The sequence below is a fragment of the Vanessa tameamea genome, chromosome 18, assembly GCF_037043105.1.
Source record: "Vanessa tameamea isolate UH-Manoa-2023 chromosome 18, ilVanTame1 primary haplotype, whole genome shotgun sequence".
Classification (NCBI taxonomy): Eukaryota; Metazoa; Arthropoda; class Insecta; order Lepidoptera; family Nymphalidae; genus Vanessa; species Vanessa tameamea.
This window is the reverse complement of record NC_087326.1, coordinates 6,313,533-6,334,626: the sequence shown is the minus strand read 5'-3', so window position 1 is coordinate 6,334,626 and position 21,094 is coordinate 6,313,533. Positions and strand designations below refer to the sequence as shown.

Sequence of the window (21,094 nt, the reverse complement as noted above, 5' to 3'; positions counted from 1 at the left end):
CACTAAGGCTCTATGATCGGCCAATTGCCCGTCGGCATACCTATTCTGTAATAACATTTAATTTGATCTTTAGGCCTTTAAAATAACGCACTTTGACTATGAATATATCATATATAATATCATTTGTTTTTTTTTTTACATTTACGTAATTGTATATTTACTACACTTTCAATGGCCTTATTCTTAAAATTAATGGAAAAAAAAATTGTAGAGATTATTTCGAAGGGAGAAATTTGCGACAAAAAATCACCTATTATAGCGCACTTAGACGTGAAAGATGAAAAGGATAGCTTATATTATTTTGATTTTTAAAAATACTTTTGGGAATTGGAAGCCATAACATAAACCTTTTAATTTTAAATTATTAGGTATATTCAAATAAATAAAACGGATCTGTTCCAAGAATCTAATTTTTATTTATTTTTAAGATTTAACAACTTAATGTCTAAAGTATCTTTATTTTTTTTTTGTAAACCAGTGATGTAATAAAATGGTTATAAATGAAATTGTTTTCAATCAATGCGTTTCTGTTATTACGTATACCCTAATCCATATCGGAACAAATTACTGGTAGGGCTTTGTGTTGGCCCGTGATCTGGGTGTATACCACCCTGTCGACAATTATTACCGTGTTCATAGAGAAATATATTACCGGTGCTTTGATGGTGTATGTAATATTTTTATTTCTCTATGAGAATTTATGGGCAAACGTGACCATCAAGCAGCCTAGTTATACGTCTATCTTCCTTAAATTAATTACACGCAAAGAACATAAATAAATATTAAACAAATAAGAAATAAATATATCAGTAATAACGTTTAAAAAAATATACATATATCTCTACATATTAATTTGGTCCCAATTCATTGTTGTGCACGTAAAAAATAATTTAATTCTTCGATTGTTGTCTTCAGAACTTTGTAAGTAGAATTAAAGTAGATATGATTAAAGCATTCGACACTAAATTAAACAAACAACTTTGACGTTATATCATTGGATAAATCTCTGTAATCTATGGTATTGGTTATGTGTTCGTCAAAACAGGCGATTCGAATGTCGGGGAAGCCGTTATATATATCGTATTATAAATAAAGATATATTAATCAAGAACTGTCTGTAGAGCTCAATATATCAGAGCTATTAGCAAATTGTATGTTATATGTAAATTTAAAGTTTGTTAATACTCACTCTTTCCATTAGAATACAATATGCCAAAAAATTAACGATTGATTTACTGATCAAAATAATTTATTGTTGGTATACATAATATATTTTATTTTAAATGTATTAAATAAAACTAACAATATATATGTTATTTATAATGTATAAAAATACTTATTTCACTTATTTGATAGGACTAAGGGTTAATACGTTACATGTTACGTATACTCTGTTCCAACTATAACAGGAAAAAAGTGTTAAGTGCGGCAATTCACACGGCTTGGTATCAACAATTTCGTACCGCGCAATGTGGGACGTGAGTTTTAATAATGAGCAATGTCGATATCCACGATATGACGTTTTCGCAACGTCTTTAAACATACAGGGAAAAAATAACGATAGTTTTAGTCGTATCAAGTAAAATCAGTTTCCCTGTCAGTTCTTGCTGCATTTATAAATTTACTTAAAAAACTGACATTCTTTTGTTTTCATATGTACACTTCTATTAAAATATACATGCTTTATTAGACTAACTAGAAGAAATTTACACTATGATTCTTTGCATCGCTGACAATAATATCTAATTGCTTAGTGACATGTAAACCAGAAATCCACCCAAACTTCCCAGGATCTGTGCCGAGTCTTCCAAATACTCTTACCAATTGACCGCTAGGCTTGAAAACTTGGACCCTGCAATTACCCGAATCTCCTACAAGGATAAAACCCATTGGATCAACAGCTAGAACTTCTGGCTGTCTGAACTGCCCCTTTCTCTGACCCAACGAGCCGAACTCCAAGATCTTATTCTTGTCTTGCTTGTTATACACTTTGACTCTACGGTTTCCACTATCTAATATGATAACGCGATCGTTTGTGATGGCGATAGCGGTTGGTGCATTGAATTCTGTACAGATCATATCTTTTGTCTCCCATAGGCTCGATGTTAGTATTGCTTGTGGTTTTGTAGCTACTCCGTATTGATCCAAGAATTTGCCATCAGCATCGATTACCTGGTGGATTTTAAAATTTAATTCAGGATGAATTTTTACCAGAAGTAAGAAGTGTCTTAGAAATTTGTCAGTGACTGTCCGTACATGTGCCTACTATTGGGTAAAAGACAATCTGTTAAGGGCATGGTTTACTGCACCTATAGTAGAATTTTAGCCGACAGTATGGTACCGACGTCTTCCATTCCGTCGAGCAGAAAATTATTTATAAGTAAGTATAACTTTAGCGTCGATTAAGCTAATATAATAAGAAAATATGTTTAAAAAGTAGACGGATGGTTTCTGAGCGTGTCGAATGGAATGTTGATGTTGTGAGACGACCAATACGCACGCAACACAACTGGTACAATTTAATACATACCATCTGAAATATGCCTAATGCACACAGAGAGCTGAAATTGTTATGTGGCGTATAATTTTTTAACGTAATTATACTTTCATTTTAGTAATAAACTGATTGACAACCTAAAGCGTACTTAAATGGGTTCAGGAAATAATTAATTATCGTGGATTAACTAATGGATAAACCTAACTAGTGTATAGATCGGCGTTTGAATAAAATAAACTTAACAAATAAAATCTAATATATTTGTTTATATTTTTTTTTGCTGTCTATACTCTGATTATCGAGATGACTAATCGCCTTATGCATACTAATACATCTTGTAAGTACGACCGTCGTTTACACATACAAACGCAAACTGAGAATTATTTTGCGTGGAAGAGCGCGCCTTCGTGACTGAATATATTTATAGTAGTAACATATAATTTGTAGGTAACTTAAAAATATACACTGTTAAATGAACTTTAACGCACCTGTACTCGATCATTTCCGGTATCAACGACGTAAATATGATGATTTGCATTATCTGTGGCGATCCCTTCCGGTGAACGGAACATACCCCCGCGACTTCCTTTCTGACCGATAGATCTTACATAATCACCGTCTTTGGAAAACACATGGATACAATGTTTCCATTTATCTGTAATAAAACATTTTCAATATAATCTATTTAAAGATACGGAAAAAAAGATCGCTAATTTCCAATTCTACAAATAAATTGCTACTTTATCGCAATCGAAACGTAATCGTAGCCGTTCGTCCATTTTCCTATTCTACTAACACAATACCGTTGCGGTTCGGTCGATGTTGGATCGGAATATAATCGGGATCATATCATAACTAATATAAATAAGTAGATTAAGCAGTTATAATTAAGCTGAGTTTTATTTTTTGTCAGTAATAGTCGAAATTGGATCGGAATAGAATCGAAAACGTACCATAACCGCTATACGATAGTACAATTGGCCCCCTGTTTCTTATAAGAATTAAAAGTAGAATCAGAAGCAATCAAATAAACAAATTATGTTATCTAAGTCCTAAGACATCGATGGAATTTATATTGACATGCTTCTCGAAGATTATAAAATTATTTAATTTTAGATTAGTATTTTTTTTTATATTATTTCTGTGGTTCAACTATTTATCGTTGGTATTTTTTTCTACTACACATTGTAAAAGGCACGTGAGTTTGTATTTTAATCAGTTAAAAATATCTACCTGTAACATAAATCTCGCCCAGGCTCTTCATGAAGGCAATCTGTACTGGACAAAGCATCTCATCACAAGACAGTCTGGTGACAATCTTGGCCTGTGTCCGTTCTACTACCAGCACACAGTGGCTGTCCATCCCACAGATGTAGAGGTGATTATTCCAAGGACTCACCCCTATTCCTGCAGGGCGTGATGTTTTCCGCCAAATATAATGGGGATCGAAGTTGCGGGATCTTGAAAAGTTGGTATTTTTTATTTAAACTCCATAGTCTATTTTATATGGATGAAGAATTACAGATACGGCTTCGTGTAGCGAACGGTTACTAATGCATCAACCACGCCGTATCATGGATTACGAATAAAATAGTCTTAAACGAAGGTTACGTAGCAGAACGAGATATCTAGATATTTTTTCTTAATGTAAAAAAATTAAAATTGTGATTTATCTATTGACAATAATAGCGAACATTTTTGTAAAATAGGTTATCTTTCATATTACCTAATTAATTCTTACCTGTAATGAAGTATCAGACTTCCCTCACTTTCCATTGGGTCATACTGTTTGGCAGCCTCAGGTACAGGATCGTCTGATTCCGCGTCACATGGAGTTGTAGTATCTGATTCAATGCTGAAGTTCTCTTTGTCGAATGCAAATTTATCTGAATCCCATTTGGAAACTTCCGACAACAGTTGTAGTGTGTTTTCATGTAAGTTCATAAAAGTTATCACCTATACAAAATAATCTCATATGGTTTTGGCGCATTCATAGTATATTATATTTATTTTATTGTATACATATATCTTTATTTACGAGATGTTAAGGTTTTGTGCAGGCCCGTCTGGGAAGGTACCACCCACTCATCGGATATTCTACCACCAAACAGCAGTACTCAGTGTTGTAGTGTTCCAATTTGTAGGATGAGTGTGCCAGTGTAACTACAGACACATGGGACAAACATCTTAGTTCCCAAGGTTGGTGGCGCATTAGCGATGTAAGGAATGGTTATTATTTCTAACAACGCCTGTCTATGGGTGGTGATGACCACTTATCAGCGGGTAGCCCATTTACCCGTCCGCCTACCTATATCAGAAAGAAAAACCATTTGCTACTAATATTTAAAAGTTGGGTAAATTTTGAGATTATCTTAAATAAAGTATATGTAGGAGATCATATTTTTTAATCAAGTTCCGGTCTTATAATACGGTTGTGTAATTGACTCAAATGACAAGTCTTTATAAGAGGCTCGACATTTTCATTTAGGTAAACTAGCTGTTTAGCGAATATTTCAATAAAACATAAATGACTTTACTTGATTTTCATTTTATGACAAGATAGACGTTCGGTATCGGTAAATGTCGAAAATATGATATTTTCGCCATTTAATTTCGCCATGAAAATTGTTGGTTTCGGTTACTCAAACTCGCGACCAGACACAACATCCAGTTACGTAAAAATTATTACCTTTTCACGATCGCTGGTATTCCGGGTAACGTCCATAGCATTAGTTGCTACTAGACAAGCCTCATTCAAAGACGATTTCAGAGCTAATGCGGACATATCTCCAATATTTTTTAAGTTTTTTGCTTCTTTTAACAACTCCATTTTGGCTTCCAGAATAGCATTTATCTTCTCCTCTGCTGTAACGTTTATTTGTTCTATAATTCGATCGCAACGGTCCTGAAAATTTGGTATTATTTCTTTGCAGTGTCGTAAAAACGCAGATCTCATCCGTTATTAAATGCGTAACGGGTTATTATATAAATTATCGTTAGCAATCAGTAATCAACATAAGGATAACATATAATTAGGTATATAGCACGATAATTCGTTTTGCTAGACAAATACAGTTTGTTAGTCAACTAAAATACCTTGTGATGTTCCGTTTTATGGTCTAATCTATTTGCCGCTGAATTCAATTCTTTCAAGATTGATCCCAATTGTGAACGCATGTCTTCCAAATGTTGCGACCAACAAACACGGCAATAGTTCTAAAAGGCATAAATAAACAGACGATATAACCAGTATTTGAAGTTGCAACGAATCTCGTTTACTTATTATTAATATTCGGTGATGCAGAAACATATTTATTGGGTCTGATCGAATATTACCGAACACTAAAATGCTTAGATCGATTGAATTTATACGATTTATGTTTACATATATTTAATGTGAAAGATGTAGGTATGACCCAAGTATCCAAAACTCAAATTAGACATAGAACTCGATCTTAAAATATCAGAAAGTGGATCTCCTAAAGCGAAATTGATTTCAATGGTCATAAGATTAAAATGATGTAACCATCAAAAGAACGAATCAAATTGGATTATAATATTAGACGATGGTGTCGAGCATTGACTGTCGAATTAATAAGACTATTTATTACTAGGCTTCGTTGCCATAAATATAGTTACGGTGTGGTTCCCGTCAGTGTCTATTTTTCTCATCGTTATGGTTTTTTCCTTTTTCGATGTCATTTTTGATGCCCTGATTCTTATTCATCGATTTCTCTATGTAAAGTTTATTTTTTTCAATTTAATAGTTCAGTCGCGATAAGGTAACAACAAACATAGTAACTTTTGCATTGATAACATTAGTCTAATGATAATAAAGATACATGTACCCAGAAGTATCTTATCTTGTTTATTGATTTTGCGTAATTTCCGATATAAAAGGACCAGCTCAAATCACTGCGGTATTGTGACTTAACTATACTAAGCAGTAAGAATGATATGCCAGAAAAGTATTTTTTTTTTGTTTTTAAATGACGTAATATTACTAAACATACCTACCTGTTTACAATGTTCGCACGAGGACATATCGGAATTATCACACATGGACCTGCAGTGGCTACATCTTATACCAGCAGCAAACAATTCAACAGAACTCATATTCGTTGGTGTGACTGGGGGTGTTTCCGTCTTCGGGGTGACACTCACACCGATCATAGACAATAATGTATCTATGTAAAGATTCGATGGTAAATCTTCTACAAAGCTCGGTCCGTGAATTTGTATTCTAGTACGACAGATGGGACACGAAATAACCGGTAAATCTGTAATTAATTACATTTAAACATTAATTGATTTATTATTAAATAAAAAAGTTTATGTACACTTATCCAAATTTTTATAACATTTCTATCCGTTATTGAGAAGCTGGTTAATTTCGGAATATGTTTTGCGAATCGTCTTAAAATTTACGTAATTAAAAAATATTTTAACGTAATTAAATAATATTTTTATTATTTATTGATTTATCATAACTGAGTGTCAGTTATGATAAATCAATAAATAATAAAAATATGCATTATTAAAATAACAAAAAATAAAAGATTTACACAGAAATACATATATTGTTTTAAAGGACATCTTTATAGGAAGACTATTATTAATAAACCATTTAAGCTTTTTTATTATTTGTTTCCGTAATTCCTATCTATATTCATAGCAAATTCGAAGAAAATATTTTATCACAAACACAATTTTGTCTTAATCTATGGAAACATTTTTCCTTGTTAATCTAACAAATCAGTACCAACCTTTATAAATTAGAATTTCGATTTTAGGCTACATATTTATAATGACGTTTTGATTTCAAACTGAAAGCATATTTTATTCTAATTAAATACATAGTTTGGTACCATGATCTGATCTGATGAAGCTAACAGAAAGAGGGTCACTCTTTAGTAAGCTCATCGTTCTTTTGAATTTGGCCTAATTTTGTATAGTCTTGTGATTTTTTTATATTACTGGCCGTGTGTCCGATGGGATACCCCAGCACTGGATTTTTATTCAGGAACCCATCAGTTTTTCTTAAATATTAGTTTTTTTGATAAGCTTATAATCATTTTATGGTCAGTTACAGCACACTATCTGCGTAACCCACCTCAAATTTCACCCTTAGAGATGATGCATTTTTAAACCTTCTTCTTTTCTTCTTTCAAGATTTTTCTCGTAATCAGATGCCTAAACACCGATTTACATATTTCAAACAGTGAAAAAGGCGTATATAAGAATGTAAACTACCACGACTAAAAGTTTACATCATCTGGGGTGATGAACTCAAGGATTTTTTTAAAATCTTTTCTTAGGTGAGCACTTACGTTTCAGTAGGAACTCTTCGTGACACGCGACATTTTATCTCACTGGTTTAGGCATTGTTGTATGTCAGTCAGTCATTATTTAATTTAATTAAGCAGATAATTTACTAAAAAAAATTTTTAGTAAGTACTTTACTTTTATTTAAATTAATGTTATCATTTTATTTAAATTAATGTTATCATTTTATTTAAATTAATGTTAATTATCATATGATAACGTGTATCTTCAACTTTATCCTCTTGGTGAATAAAAAAATAAAAATAATATGAATGCTAAATATCGATACTATGTCTAACATGTATTATGTCATCACTGCCTTTCCGTAGGTATCACATTCGCACGCACGCAGATAAACGCGCACACGCAAATACACTCGCGCAGACGTGGAATTATTGTGAACAGAAGCAGAAGCCATAAAAAGAAAAAAGTCTAAATACGAACCTGACACATATGTTTTGAGACATGTAAAACAAAATGTATGTTGACATGGCAACATTTTTGGTTCGCTGAGTACTTCCAGACACAAAGAGCATTGCACGAGTTCTTTGATGCCGCCCGCAGACATTCTATAATTAAAAAAAAAAAAACATTCAAATATAATAATGAAATAATAGCGTTTTAACACTATTTATTATCAGCGAAAAATAGGTTTTCGAAGTATGGTTTTAGTTTTTTAAATTTATAATACGAGAGATTACTAGTTTTATATAATTTTAATATTTAAAATGGAATATGTACTGAATATAAGATTAGATAGTAATTTTATATTATTTTATTTTCAGTAGGACAACTAACAGTAGATACATTATCGCACGAAAAAACAAAATTACATTTCGTAATAGCTTACCAAATGTATAGCAATAATATAATAATAACAACACTCGGTACAGTTTGATTTGTATACCTGTGCTCATTGTAAATTAAAAAGTTTTAAATTAATAAGTATTGTTTAAATTTCGTTTAGTTATTACTACTTCTATATTAACGTAGGAATATATTCAATATTGAAATATTTATTAAATATGTAACTTAAAATTTTACATCGATAAAAATTAAATCAATTTAAAAATAATCAGTCAATACACAATTGAGTTACAATAGTTTTTTTTTTATAAGTTGTTTATAATATTCAAAACTATCTGAAGTCGATGTGAAGTCCAACTTTATGAATGTTTCTCTTGTCACTTGAAATCTAAATTATAAACGAAAGAAATTGTTTATTTGTATATTTATATCATATTAAAAGTTTCTGCGAAACGCGTTCCATCTAAGTACATGAGTTGTATGAATATTGATTAGTAGTTTTTCAGTAAGGTATTACAGAAAGTCTCCCCATTTACTAGTACAAATGTATACAATTGTAATAACGCATATAGTTTTAATAAAGTAGTTACAAATTGCATTGTTTAATAAAAAAAATGGATGGCTTGTGTGTGTCAGTAGCGAGCTAACCCGTTATGTAAATGTACAAAAATGTTTAAAGCTCTTCGGCTCCGATTTAAGACAATATAGTATTACATATAAAACCTTTAAATAGAAAAAATACGATAGAGTTATTTTTCACACAAAAAATAATCCTTCTTATATATATCTTACGATAAATGTGAAAGTTTATATGTTTGTATGTATGTCGTTCAGTCTATAAAAGCGTCTAGGAGGATTTTGATGAAATGTGAAAGAGATATAGCATATAGGTAAACTGACAAAGGCCACCTAACACCTGTCCAATAATTGTTTACACAAATTTTATTACAAACGATCTTAAGAACTATAAACTATAACGATCTATTATTATAATCACCACATATATTATTAATAATAGTACTGCCATACGTTATATTACATTATATTGACAATGTACTCTAGTGTAATGTGGTACCGACCACTCATAATTTACATATTCTATCGCCAAACAGCAATTCATATTATTGTTGTATACCGGTTTGACACGCCCTGAGTGAGCCAGTGTAATTACAGGCACAAGGGACGTCTTACATAACTGACGATTTTAGTTCCTAGGTTGTATACGCATTGGCGATAATATATGGAATGATTAATATTGTTTACGGCGTCAATGAGCTTGGCGGTGGCTACCACATGGTGGCACATTTACGCGACCACTCATATATTTTATAAAAAATAAAAGCATTGTTTTTTTAATTTGGTATAAATGCTTTCAATTACTATCAATTTCGATGTTACACATCTGCCGTCATTTTTTTTTATGTTTTTCTGCTAGTTCTTAGTTTAGCGAAATTAAAATAGACTACGACTTACATATATGACATTTTACATACTATGTGCGTGCGTGCGCAATTTGAATATACAAAACAAGAGCTCAGCCAACGTTGTCGAAACTTGGTCATTACAGTTAAATTTATTTCCATCCATACACATGAACAGTTTTTTACATTGTGTGTTGCCAAGTTCGAATTCGAGATTTGCATTCAAAATTTTTACGGATATTGATTACGGACTCCTTTTGTTAACTTAAACACAATTTTAGTACATCGAACTTTTTATTTTTTATTTATTTGTGATGGGAATTTTTTATACAAAATTTTGGTTAGTCAAATCTCGAAATAATCTTTATTCGAGTATACTTTTAGTATGGTATACGTTTTAATACTAAGTGCTAGTATTTAAGGAATCATTATTGTACATCAGTTACTGTTCGTTTTTGAGATACGAGTAGGTAAAGAGCCGTTGACGTCGTTTCTTTACGATTTCGAAAAGCAAATCTAACTTATTTTTATAAACAAAATGAAATAATTCTTGATTATAGTATTTTTTTTAATTAAGACTTTCGAGAAAATGAATTTACACAAAACCGCGAACACCAGTAACTCAACGAACAATGAAATTAATAATATTTTATATGAAATTCACCGTGTTTTCGTTTTAGAACTTAGATTTAGATTTGTTACTGATGATGTTAACCTATTGCTTTAACAAATACACATTTTTAACTTGCGATCCGCCCCGGCCTAGTGCTGGTGTATATATTAATAAAAAAAAATGTTAATAATGTAACTTTCTACCAGTGATATTTTTTTGTAGAAATGTTTCATTATATAAGTATAAGTAGATAAGTTTTCTTATAATTAAAAAGCGGTTTCAAATTATTAATAAATCATTCGTCTAAACACTCCGAAATTAATTTTGATTAATAAACTTTGTGATATTGTTGTGTGTTAAATGTAAACTTGGTATCAACTCACTTCCTGGGTATCAAATTCGTTGTAGAAGAATTATTATTGGTTTTAGACGAATTTTGCATGGCTTGTTTAAAAGTCGGTGGGCTGGTTTGAGGCTCTAAAGTAGGAGAAGGTGTTAGGTCATTAAAACCTCTTTGACTGTTCAACCTCTTTATATTAAAAAACTTTTTCACTTTTTCCGCCATTATGATAACTACCTGGTATCACTGATTAATAAATACTGAATCTATCGTATCAGTTATAATAATAACCTTATCAGATTATTTATAGATTTTAAGTTTTGATTACTTTGTTAATTTTGATAAGATTAGGAAATTTCGTACTAAGACATATTCAGTACCAATTGTTTACTTTTAAGTGTAAAATGATTTTAATTCATTGATAATAAATTGCAATAATAATTGTATATTGTTACCTCTTTTACCCAAAGCTAGCACACAATATAAACACGTTACGAAGTCGTATCCTCTAGGGTTATTCTACAGTAAGAAGCCCAAAACTGACTGCAGATCACGGACGTGAAATGTCAGAATTTGTATGGTACTTTGGTATCAATAATTATTAAATTTATAGGATACACGTATCAAAATGGCGTATCACCATAAGTCATTAGTCATGATTTCACGAGTGAGATACGGAGTGAATTTTTATAGAGTCGTATTCCTGGAAATCAACTTTTAATATTTTAAAAATTGACGTCACGACATCGTAACGTGTCACGTTACGACTTCGTTCCTTCCATGCATAAATAAATACTATCATAAATCTGTAATTAATTATAAAGGAATATTTCGTATTTTGTGGATCATTTCATGTTTTTATAAAGTGTCTTAGAAAAGTCATAAATATTTTCAGTGGTATAAAAACCCTAGGGAGCGTTTTTGTGCCCTAATGATTTCTAGATTTTCATGTTTAATAATTATGCTGTTTTTTTTCGGTCAAGACGTGTCTTAAAACTATTTTAAAATAAAATCATTTAAAATATAATAAAATCTGAACTATATAGGACTCTTTCATATTATTTACCATTTATTTAGGTAAAACTGAAGCTTATTTAATATTCATATGAATTTATTGATCACCTAAAAGTTTTTTTACTAGACGCTGAATTAAGTATTGTTTTGTCGAGTATTTAATAAAATTAAGAATTATTCTTAAATAAAGCCAAATTATGAATCGACGTTTAACACTTAATATAGTATCATTACACTTATTGCAAAGTATTAATCCTAAAACTTTAATTCTAAATATTAATAATAAGAAAATCAAAATCAAGTATAAGGAAACCACGATGGCTAGTATAGATTTATAGAAGCTAGCATTATTAATCTGTAACTTCTTCTTTTAAAATAATTGTAAAATATTACCTACGCAGTTTCAAAACGATTTAAATCGCTTATAATTTTCAATGCATTTGCAGACTGTAAACGTCGTACTACCTCTACTTGGAAAGCTGTAGTTTATTTCTGTGAGCAAAATGGTGAAATTTTGCCATATTGCTCCAAAATTCAGTAAGTTATGTATATAACATAAGTGTTATTTTAAATTTATAATTATTCGATTTGTATAATATTGAGAAGTTCAAAATTAATTATCATATTGAAGTAAACAGTGAAGTAATTAATCCCAAGAGAACCGTGAAATTATACATATTGATGTTGCCATAGTAAAGAGAAGAAATATTTTCAGGGAAATTAATATTAAATAAAAATTCCGAACTCTTTGGTCATTTTCAAACCATGAATTATAAATATAGTGTTTTCGAGAAAGTAAGAAGATGTAGGCTTTTAGGTTGCCATATTTTATTTGATTTCATTTTATACCGTCACGTGTAAGGACACAAATCGTAATCCGTTATTTCTGGCATATTGTATTTCCTTATTTTACGAATGAAACTGTTAGGAATGAACGATAAGCTGACATTTATCGAGTTATTTAGTAGTTTTTAAGCTTTATAGAAATATTAAAATTCTTGTTTATAAAATATTCTAGTCCATTCTATCCCAATTAATATTTAAGTATGTCCAGTAAGTTGAAAGATTACTTGACACCAGACTACTTAATAACAGACTGTGTTTATCTATATACATATAATAAAATTGGAGTGTATGTTTGTAATATTAAAATAACCGCTTTTTACTAAATGCATATGTATTTACACACGGTACATATATTATCAAAATAATATTTTTTTACAATTTTTGTCTGTCTGTTCCGGCTAATCTCTGGAACGGCTGGACCGATTTTGACGGAATTTCACTGGTAGATAGCCGATGTAATAAGGAGTAACTTAGGGTACTTAGAAATAATAAAGTCACGCTGCAATGTCCAAATACTGTCCAGTACCGCACGAGCTCTCGCGCCTCCGTCACGTCGGGTTCCTCCCACTAATGACTTAATATCACAAAAGCTGTACAGAATTAATATGTTATATTAAAATTTGCGAACTGAACAATAACTTTTTTGTTAAATTCAAACTTATGAGTAATATAATCAGATAAAAGATATTTTGCTATCCTTACAAAATCAAGTACATATTTCAATTTCTTTGCCGCGATAACCCCAATTGTTTTTATCGTGAGGGATGTGCTGTAGTAACCGTGTTACGCAAAGAGCGTCCAAATCAGGTTGAACGAGTATTCGTCTTGTCAATTAAAGTATACTTATACAGTGATTACATACGAATCGATGCAGTAAAACTTGTAAAAAGTTCATAATATGGCCAAAAATATGAACTATATGGTATGAGGTAAAAATACGTAGATATTGTGTCTGTGTTGTATACTACGTGAGAGATTCATATTCTTTCATATATTTGTAATACATTTAACGATGAAATTGAAATGTAAATTTAACCTTTGTTGGTATTTGTACACAATTTTGCGTCTGTGATGTCCGTCCGGTGTTTTATTTTTATTTTATTACTTAATATTTTTAATATTTTATGTTATGGATATCTCATTTCGGATCTGGATATGAATATTAGCGGATATTAAATTACTAAGAAATTGTAAAATAAAAAATCACAATAAATTAATTTGACTTTATTTGTAGGCTACTATTTAGTTAGGTTAGGTTAGAAAATAAACTAATAGCTTGAAAGTACAATTAGCTACTCTGTTTAACTATAATATTATGAAAAAACTAAATTATAATACTTAATTTTTTTATCGGTTATGTTTACGGATAGAATTTTATTTCGGACATTCGATAGTTTCGGTTAGGGTTACGGATGAACCTGTGACCGTATTATTAAAAATGATAAATTTAAATAAGTACATTTTTATAAATGACAAATAGTTTAATTAATCATTGTAAACAAAATAGCTATCATTAAGATTGCCAATAAAATGACTACTCGAAATTTAAAATCATCACCAACATCAATTACATAATTATTTGGCGGTAGATTATTCGAGAACATCACCTTATAATCTTTATATAAACAACATATTCTTAGTTAGACGTACATAGGATACTTTACATTCTCAGCGTGCAATTGTAATGGTGATTATTTAGGCGGGACGACGGCCATAATATATAACTAATGCACTTTGCGTCGAGTTTGTTTACAAACGATTCTAACATTTCTGGTATATCATTATACTACGTTATTGTATACTTATGTTATTAACGTTTCAAAGCAACCGCGTGTTAAGTTATGAATGAAGAGTTAAAGTTGTACTTAAATGACGTAATAAAAGCATAAGTTTAAGTATGGAAGAGATCTGTGTTAGAAAAGTTGCATCTATGTATATGGTATATTACTTATACGACTAATTTTGGTACATGGATGAATAAAGTCTTATATGCACTGTGAGCTCAGGTTTCTATTCTTCGATTATGCTAAGACAAACATCTAAACACGCGGTAGCGTGTCAGCCAAGTTCAAGTAACAGAACTGGCGAGCAGCACCGTGTGTAATATTACACGAACCATTTGGAGCCACTTTTGACCTCCTCATAACTCAAAAACTATTTGACATAAACGTGTCAAATTTGGCTCATATATTGAGACTCGCGAGATACATATGTGTTTCAAATTTCATAAACGCATCTCAAACGGTTATTTAGATATTAACGTCTAGAAATCGTCATTTTTATCACTGACTGACCTATAGATCAAAACTATAACCAACTTCCAGGTGACCTAGAAAGTTCAAATTTGGCATGCAGGTAGATAATTAGGCCAATACAAAGGCAAAAATCTGAAACTGGTAAATTTTTATCATTTTATTATAATTTTTCATTTTATTGGGTCTATTAAGAACACTTATATACTTAGTTCCTGTAATAACTGAAAAAAAAAATATGTAAGAACCAGCAATCAAAACTTATGACAGCCGATCTTAATGTGGATTTTAAGGTCTTCACGTGAATATATAACGAGTTGAATACCACCCTTAATTTTTTATAATCCAAATATTTCCGTTTTAGTATTTATGAGTATAGTCGACTTTCGTATTTATTACGCTATTAACTGGCATTTAGCGCACATCAATGGTGTAAAATCATTATACTTTAAAAAATAATAATAATAGGCATTTCGGTACATGGCGCGCGACGCGACGCCGGAGCAGCGGGATAGGAGCGAGGAGCAAAACCAAGTTTCAGATATTAACTAATGTATATGTTCAAAGGAAACAATTCTCTATTTGCTTAAAATATTCTACTACTATCCACAAATCACAAGGCCTTCGCCTTGACAGTGCTCTTCTTGACATAGGCTCCTCTATATTTAGTAAAGAGCAGGCTTACGTTGGCCTCTCCAGAGTTAAAACATTAGATGGAGTACATCTTATCAATTTAGGTCCAAGTCAAATCAAGGCACAACAGAAAACGCGTAAAAAATCCGGACACCGAATGGGCAATACATTGGAGCATTTCAGAGGTACTAGAAAATATAGAACGTATCACAAAAAAGATAATTATACCCCGTAAACGTAAGAAAATAGAATAGTTTAACAAAAACCATTTGGTATTAATTATGTTATTAATAAGTACCTACTAATAATTTATATACAAAAAGGAGTGATATCCCATCAAAAACATAAATGTAAAAATGAGAGCCAAGTCCAATATTATGATATATACCTTGGTTGTTGACTTCAACGACAAAAGAAGTGAGATCTAAATGGGTGCCAAGTTCAATGGTCCTTCCTGAAATTTATTTATAACTACATAAAATATAATTTCTTCTTATAAATTAGGATAATATATTGTTGCCTAAGGTCTGACGTGGCTAGTTCTTATATACGAATTATATTATAGCCTGTTACAAATGAATTATAAACACAAATTAAGCACGCAAAAATTCAATGGTACTTGTCTGGATGTGAACTCGCAATATCTGGTTAAGATTCATGTTTTCTAGTGACTGGACCATCGCAGCTCTTAATGTACGTTAATACTAACTAAGCAATACTGAGCTGTCCTCCATTCTTCTTAGATGTTCTGAGTTATAATTTGTTATTATAAACACAAACTACAATTTGTGTTTATGAACATATAAGAACTAGCCAAGACAGCCCTTAAGCTACAATATATTACTCTACCTTACCCTACCTTACCCAATGTTAGAAAGCAAAATTATAATATATCTTTAAATGGTGGCCGTCTTGATGTCTAGCCGATACTACGGTCTTTTTGGGAATAGCATAGGATTCCGAACTTCAGTGGATTCCTCATTTATCATACCTGACAGGAAGACTCAGCTCCGCAGCATACGCGGTTAGAAAAGTTATACAGCTAACTGATATTAATACCACTCGTCTAGTATATTTTGGTTATTTTCACAGTATTATGTCATATGGCATATTACTTTGGGGTAATGCTGCAGATATTGAATCTGTTTTTATTTTACAAAAGAGAGCAATCCGGTCTATTTATAATCTTGGAGCTAGAGACTCTCTTCGGGATGTTTTTGACAAAGTAGGAATACTGACTGTTGCGTCACAGTATATTTACAACAATATTATGTATATTCACAGTAGCATTGATCACTTTGATAAAATCAGTGATAATCATTGTATGTGCACAAGAAGTAAGGATAAGCTTAGAACGCCAAGTTTCCGACTCCGCCAAGTCAATAAATCATTCTTGGGGCATGGTATCCGCTTCTATTTACGTATCTATCTACGCAGACATTTTTAACTTTTCCGTTTCATAGATTCAAGTAAATTGTAAAAAATACATTGGTAAAGAAGGCATATCCAGGCAGGAGACATAACATACATATATAATTGTATTTAACTAACATGACTGTATTTTTAGATATTGAAAAAGAGTAACTACTGAGTTTCTTGCCGGTTCTTCTCGGTAGAATCTACATTCCGAACCGGTGGTAGCTTGACTTGTTAAATGACGATTCAAAGGTGCTTGTAAAAGCCTACTTGAATAAAGTATATTTGGATTGATATATGGATTGATAAATTATCGTGGCCGATCGTGGTACAGAGGTTAACTAACAAACCAAAGGAATGTCGTATATTTTTAATTAACTCTATGTATATATATAAATGTTTGTATCGATGATTATAAAAAAATAACGAAATATTGTGTTAGTGGCTATTCTAGATATAATCCACTTTGACTGTGTGCTTAAAGGAATATTAAATTGACTTAAGTATTGTGCATTGTCAACTTTATTAATAATTAATTAATCGTTTGCGTTTCAAGTTTTTAACCGACTGCATAAAAGGAGGAGGTTTTCAATTCATTTGTATTTTTTTTTCTAACACCGACACCAAATCTAACAACAATTGTAACTACATTATACTATCGTAAATCGACTTTTGAGTATTCTAATATTTACATTTCATTTTACTTACGAGAACTGTAAAAAATATTTTGATCATTGTTTTGTTATTCATAGGTATGTGTTGAGTTAAATCTAACTGGGTAGGTACCCACCATCTTCTCGCGTGGTAGTTGATTATTAAGTTGTAGAAGAATAAGCAATAATTTTTTTTACTTTTTAGTGCATATTTGTTTTGGAATAGTGTTTTATTTGAAGTCGGTTTTTTTTGTTAAAATTTTTGTTTATTAGCACTGCATGTAATAGGATTTGGCAGCCTTTTACGGCCAGCCTGGCGCCAACTACTTGAGAATTTATTTCGTTGGTGGAATGGGCAAATAAAAGGGATGGTTGGAGCGCTTAAATGCTAAACGATATAATCAATGATAGCTGATGCTACTCGATCGCTTCCATAAAAGTAATTTGGTGTCTTGAACGACATACACAGGTTGGTTGGGGAACGGCATTCACATGTTGGTTTTTATATATTCTCCTGCAAGTAAATGACATTTTACTTCATTGATTTAATTTAGGATCGAACACTTTTTGTTTCCTTCCTTGGTCGAAAAATACTAGTAATTTTGATCAAGTTGGGTAATGAAACTATATTCTGCAACGAAAATTATAAAATAATGTAACACGCCAACGAATACTTTAAAATTATTGAAACGTACATATAGTGGACAAAATTTAGTTAATATTATAAGTTGGTACTTTTTTCAAGTAAAGCCCACTTAATACTTCCGTTATTTTGTGAAAATTCAGACATAAAAAAATACTACGCGTCGAGAGAAAGTTAATATTTTCAAGGCAGTTAAGGTTTCATATTTTGCAGTGCGGATAATGGTTTGCTCTACAATTATTTCCTCGTACATATGATAAGACTGTAGATCCGTAAGTCGATTGTATATGACGATTGTACAGTCGGCTACATGTCTACCTCTCAATTTGCTTTCATTAAAATACATGAGATTTGGGAAACTGTATGACAGGAAATACAGGATAAATAGAATTACCAAACGTTGAATACTACATTTCATAAATGCATTATTAAGAAAAAACAAGCAACAACAAAAAATCGTTTCTATGCTGTCGAGAGGTTCCTTTGTAGCCAATCCTGGATCTACATCTACATCATTCTTTTTGATTCTTTTCTATCTTTACTTATTAATATAAATCCGAATCTTGAATCAAATATGACTCTTTCATTTTAAACATACCCCATTATTTACGTCGCCCATTTTGTTTTGTCGTCTTTTTGCTTTAGAACCTACATTAATATCTTAAGCTCCTCTTGTAATATCACATTCATCCCAAATAATATTTACCTTCCACAACATCGTATTAAAAATATTTTAAATTGAAAGTAAAATACAGATTATTAATATATTTTGCAAATTGATATTTTGGCTTATTTCAGTGCAAACTTTTTACGCCTATCATACAACGTCTTGTTAGATACATCAAATTGGCGGTTTCCCATATCAAGTCGTTTCATCTCGCCTATGAATTGAACATGACATGAATTTAAACTACATACTGTGCTATATACAGAAATAAGAGAATGTAAAGCACGTCTTAAGGTCTTTATGTTAAGTGGGAATCTCATTTGTTTAATTGATTTCTTAGAAAGTTTCATTCATCGTTTAGGTCCAAGTTACAAATCAAATAATTGACCAACATTACCACCAACGACTCAAAATTAAAAATGTAACAGAAAAATTGCGACCTATTATTACAATACAAAATATTATTGCCTACCTAGGAAAAATTTAAATTTGATATAATTCAAATAAGAATTATCGATCTGATCACACATCACTAGTTTTTCAAGCACAATAGAAAATGACAACTGAATGTCAGATTACCTTATATATTTATATGAATTAATAATTTCAAGTTTTATTTTTTGATACACATAATTCAGATATAATTTCTATTCATAGTAGTTAATAAAGCACCATACGCGTCACTGGCAGAATAATTTGAGCATAAAGAGCATTACACAGCATAACACACGCCACATTTAAAAAAAAAACAAGTAGCAAAAAAAATCGTAATAATAATAATTAACATGAATTTATTATTTAATATGTGTAGGAGTACCAAGACCAATGTAGTTTTTCATAAATTCAATACTGGAAAAAAAATCAAGAAAAGCGTTCTGTTATAATATTATTTTATATTGCAATGGTTATACTCATGGCCAGACTTTTTTTTTTAATAAACTTTAACTGGTAACATTCAACGTAATCGCATTACTCTTTTTGCGTTGTAGTTGCGGTAAATATAATTATAACGGAACAATCAGTTTCTATTTATTTGTAAGTATTTGTAAAGTCGTAATTTTGTAGATATATGACTTAAAACATTTGTGCCACGCATATCGTTCGTGACAAAATGCACGCAAATCCTAACATTTCCCCTGTATGTGGGCTAAATAGTTAATTAACACAACAATGAGCTGTAAAATGTATTATTTATATGATCTTTCATTGGGTGCTTGGTTTAAATTTCCGCTTGCATCTGAATTTGAATCGCAATGATTTAATGGAAAGTTTAAGACATTTAAGGCGTTAAATTGCAATACGCAATGAATACACCTTAAACACAAATAAATTAATATTAGTTATGCAGTAACATACATATTGCATATAAAATAAAATTGGCGGTTGGCGGTTGGTGGTTTTTTTTTTGTTTATGTAATTTTGAGACATAGGTGCAATATGAACAGTTTCGGTTTAGAGTATTCGTAAAATCTGGACATGTTATTAAACCACACAGTTACAATTGTGTAAGTGGTATGGAAATATTTAGTCATTATTTATTTACAATAATAGGCGATATGTTTATTGGTCATATCGCCCTTGATACTTTTGCTTTTTTTTTGTTTTTAGTAATCGGTCTTACAAAAATATTTTTTATATTACGTCGTACAAATACATGAAACTATTATACTTTATATTTAAACTTTTTTTATATACATATAGATATATGAAAGACACAGTTATTTATAAAACAACATCACACAGAAAGACATTATATAAAATTATTTTACAATTTATATTCACGGCACATTCTTCTTCTAGATTTCATTGTAATATAAAATAATTGAGTTAAACTGACATAGTGAAGTTTCCTTTTTTACAATAATAAGGTAAAATATATTATATTGCATAATATAGTTATTTTGTTTGTTCTGAATTTTAAACGCATTCTTTAAAAAAATCTTATTTTGCGCTAGAATCATTGAATA

The 21,094-nt window shown here is 30.8% G+C and overlaps 2 protein-coding genes across 3 annotated transcripts in view; one reads left to right on the top strand and one right to left on the bottom strand.

The window, feature by feature from the left end:
* Positions 1–21,094, top strand: part of Prosalpha3 (Proteasome alpha3 subunit) — a 248,723-nt gene that overhangs the window by 197,999 nt on the left and 29,630 nt on the right. The gene's annotated exons all lie outside the window — the stretch shown is intronic.
* On the bottom strand, positions 1,565–11,259 carry LOC113397451 (RING finger protein nhl-1-like). The gene is made up of 9 exons (XM_026635799.2): positions 11,047–11,259; positions 8,267–8,391; positions 6,515–6,777; positions 5,594–5,713; positions 5,187–5,402; positions 4,239–4,453; positions 3,731–3,957; positions 2,986–3,152; positions 1,565–2,172 (listed from the first exon to the last, which is right to left on the bottom strand). Exons 1-9 carry the CDS (start codon positions 11,226–11,228, stop codon positions 1,696–1,698), a joined length of 1,992 nt encoding a protein of 663 aa, XP_026491584.2. The 5' UTR covers positions 11,229–11,259; the 3' UTR covers positions 1,565–1,695.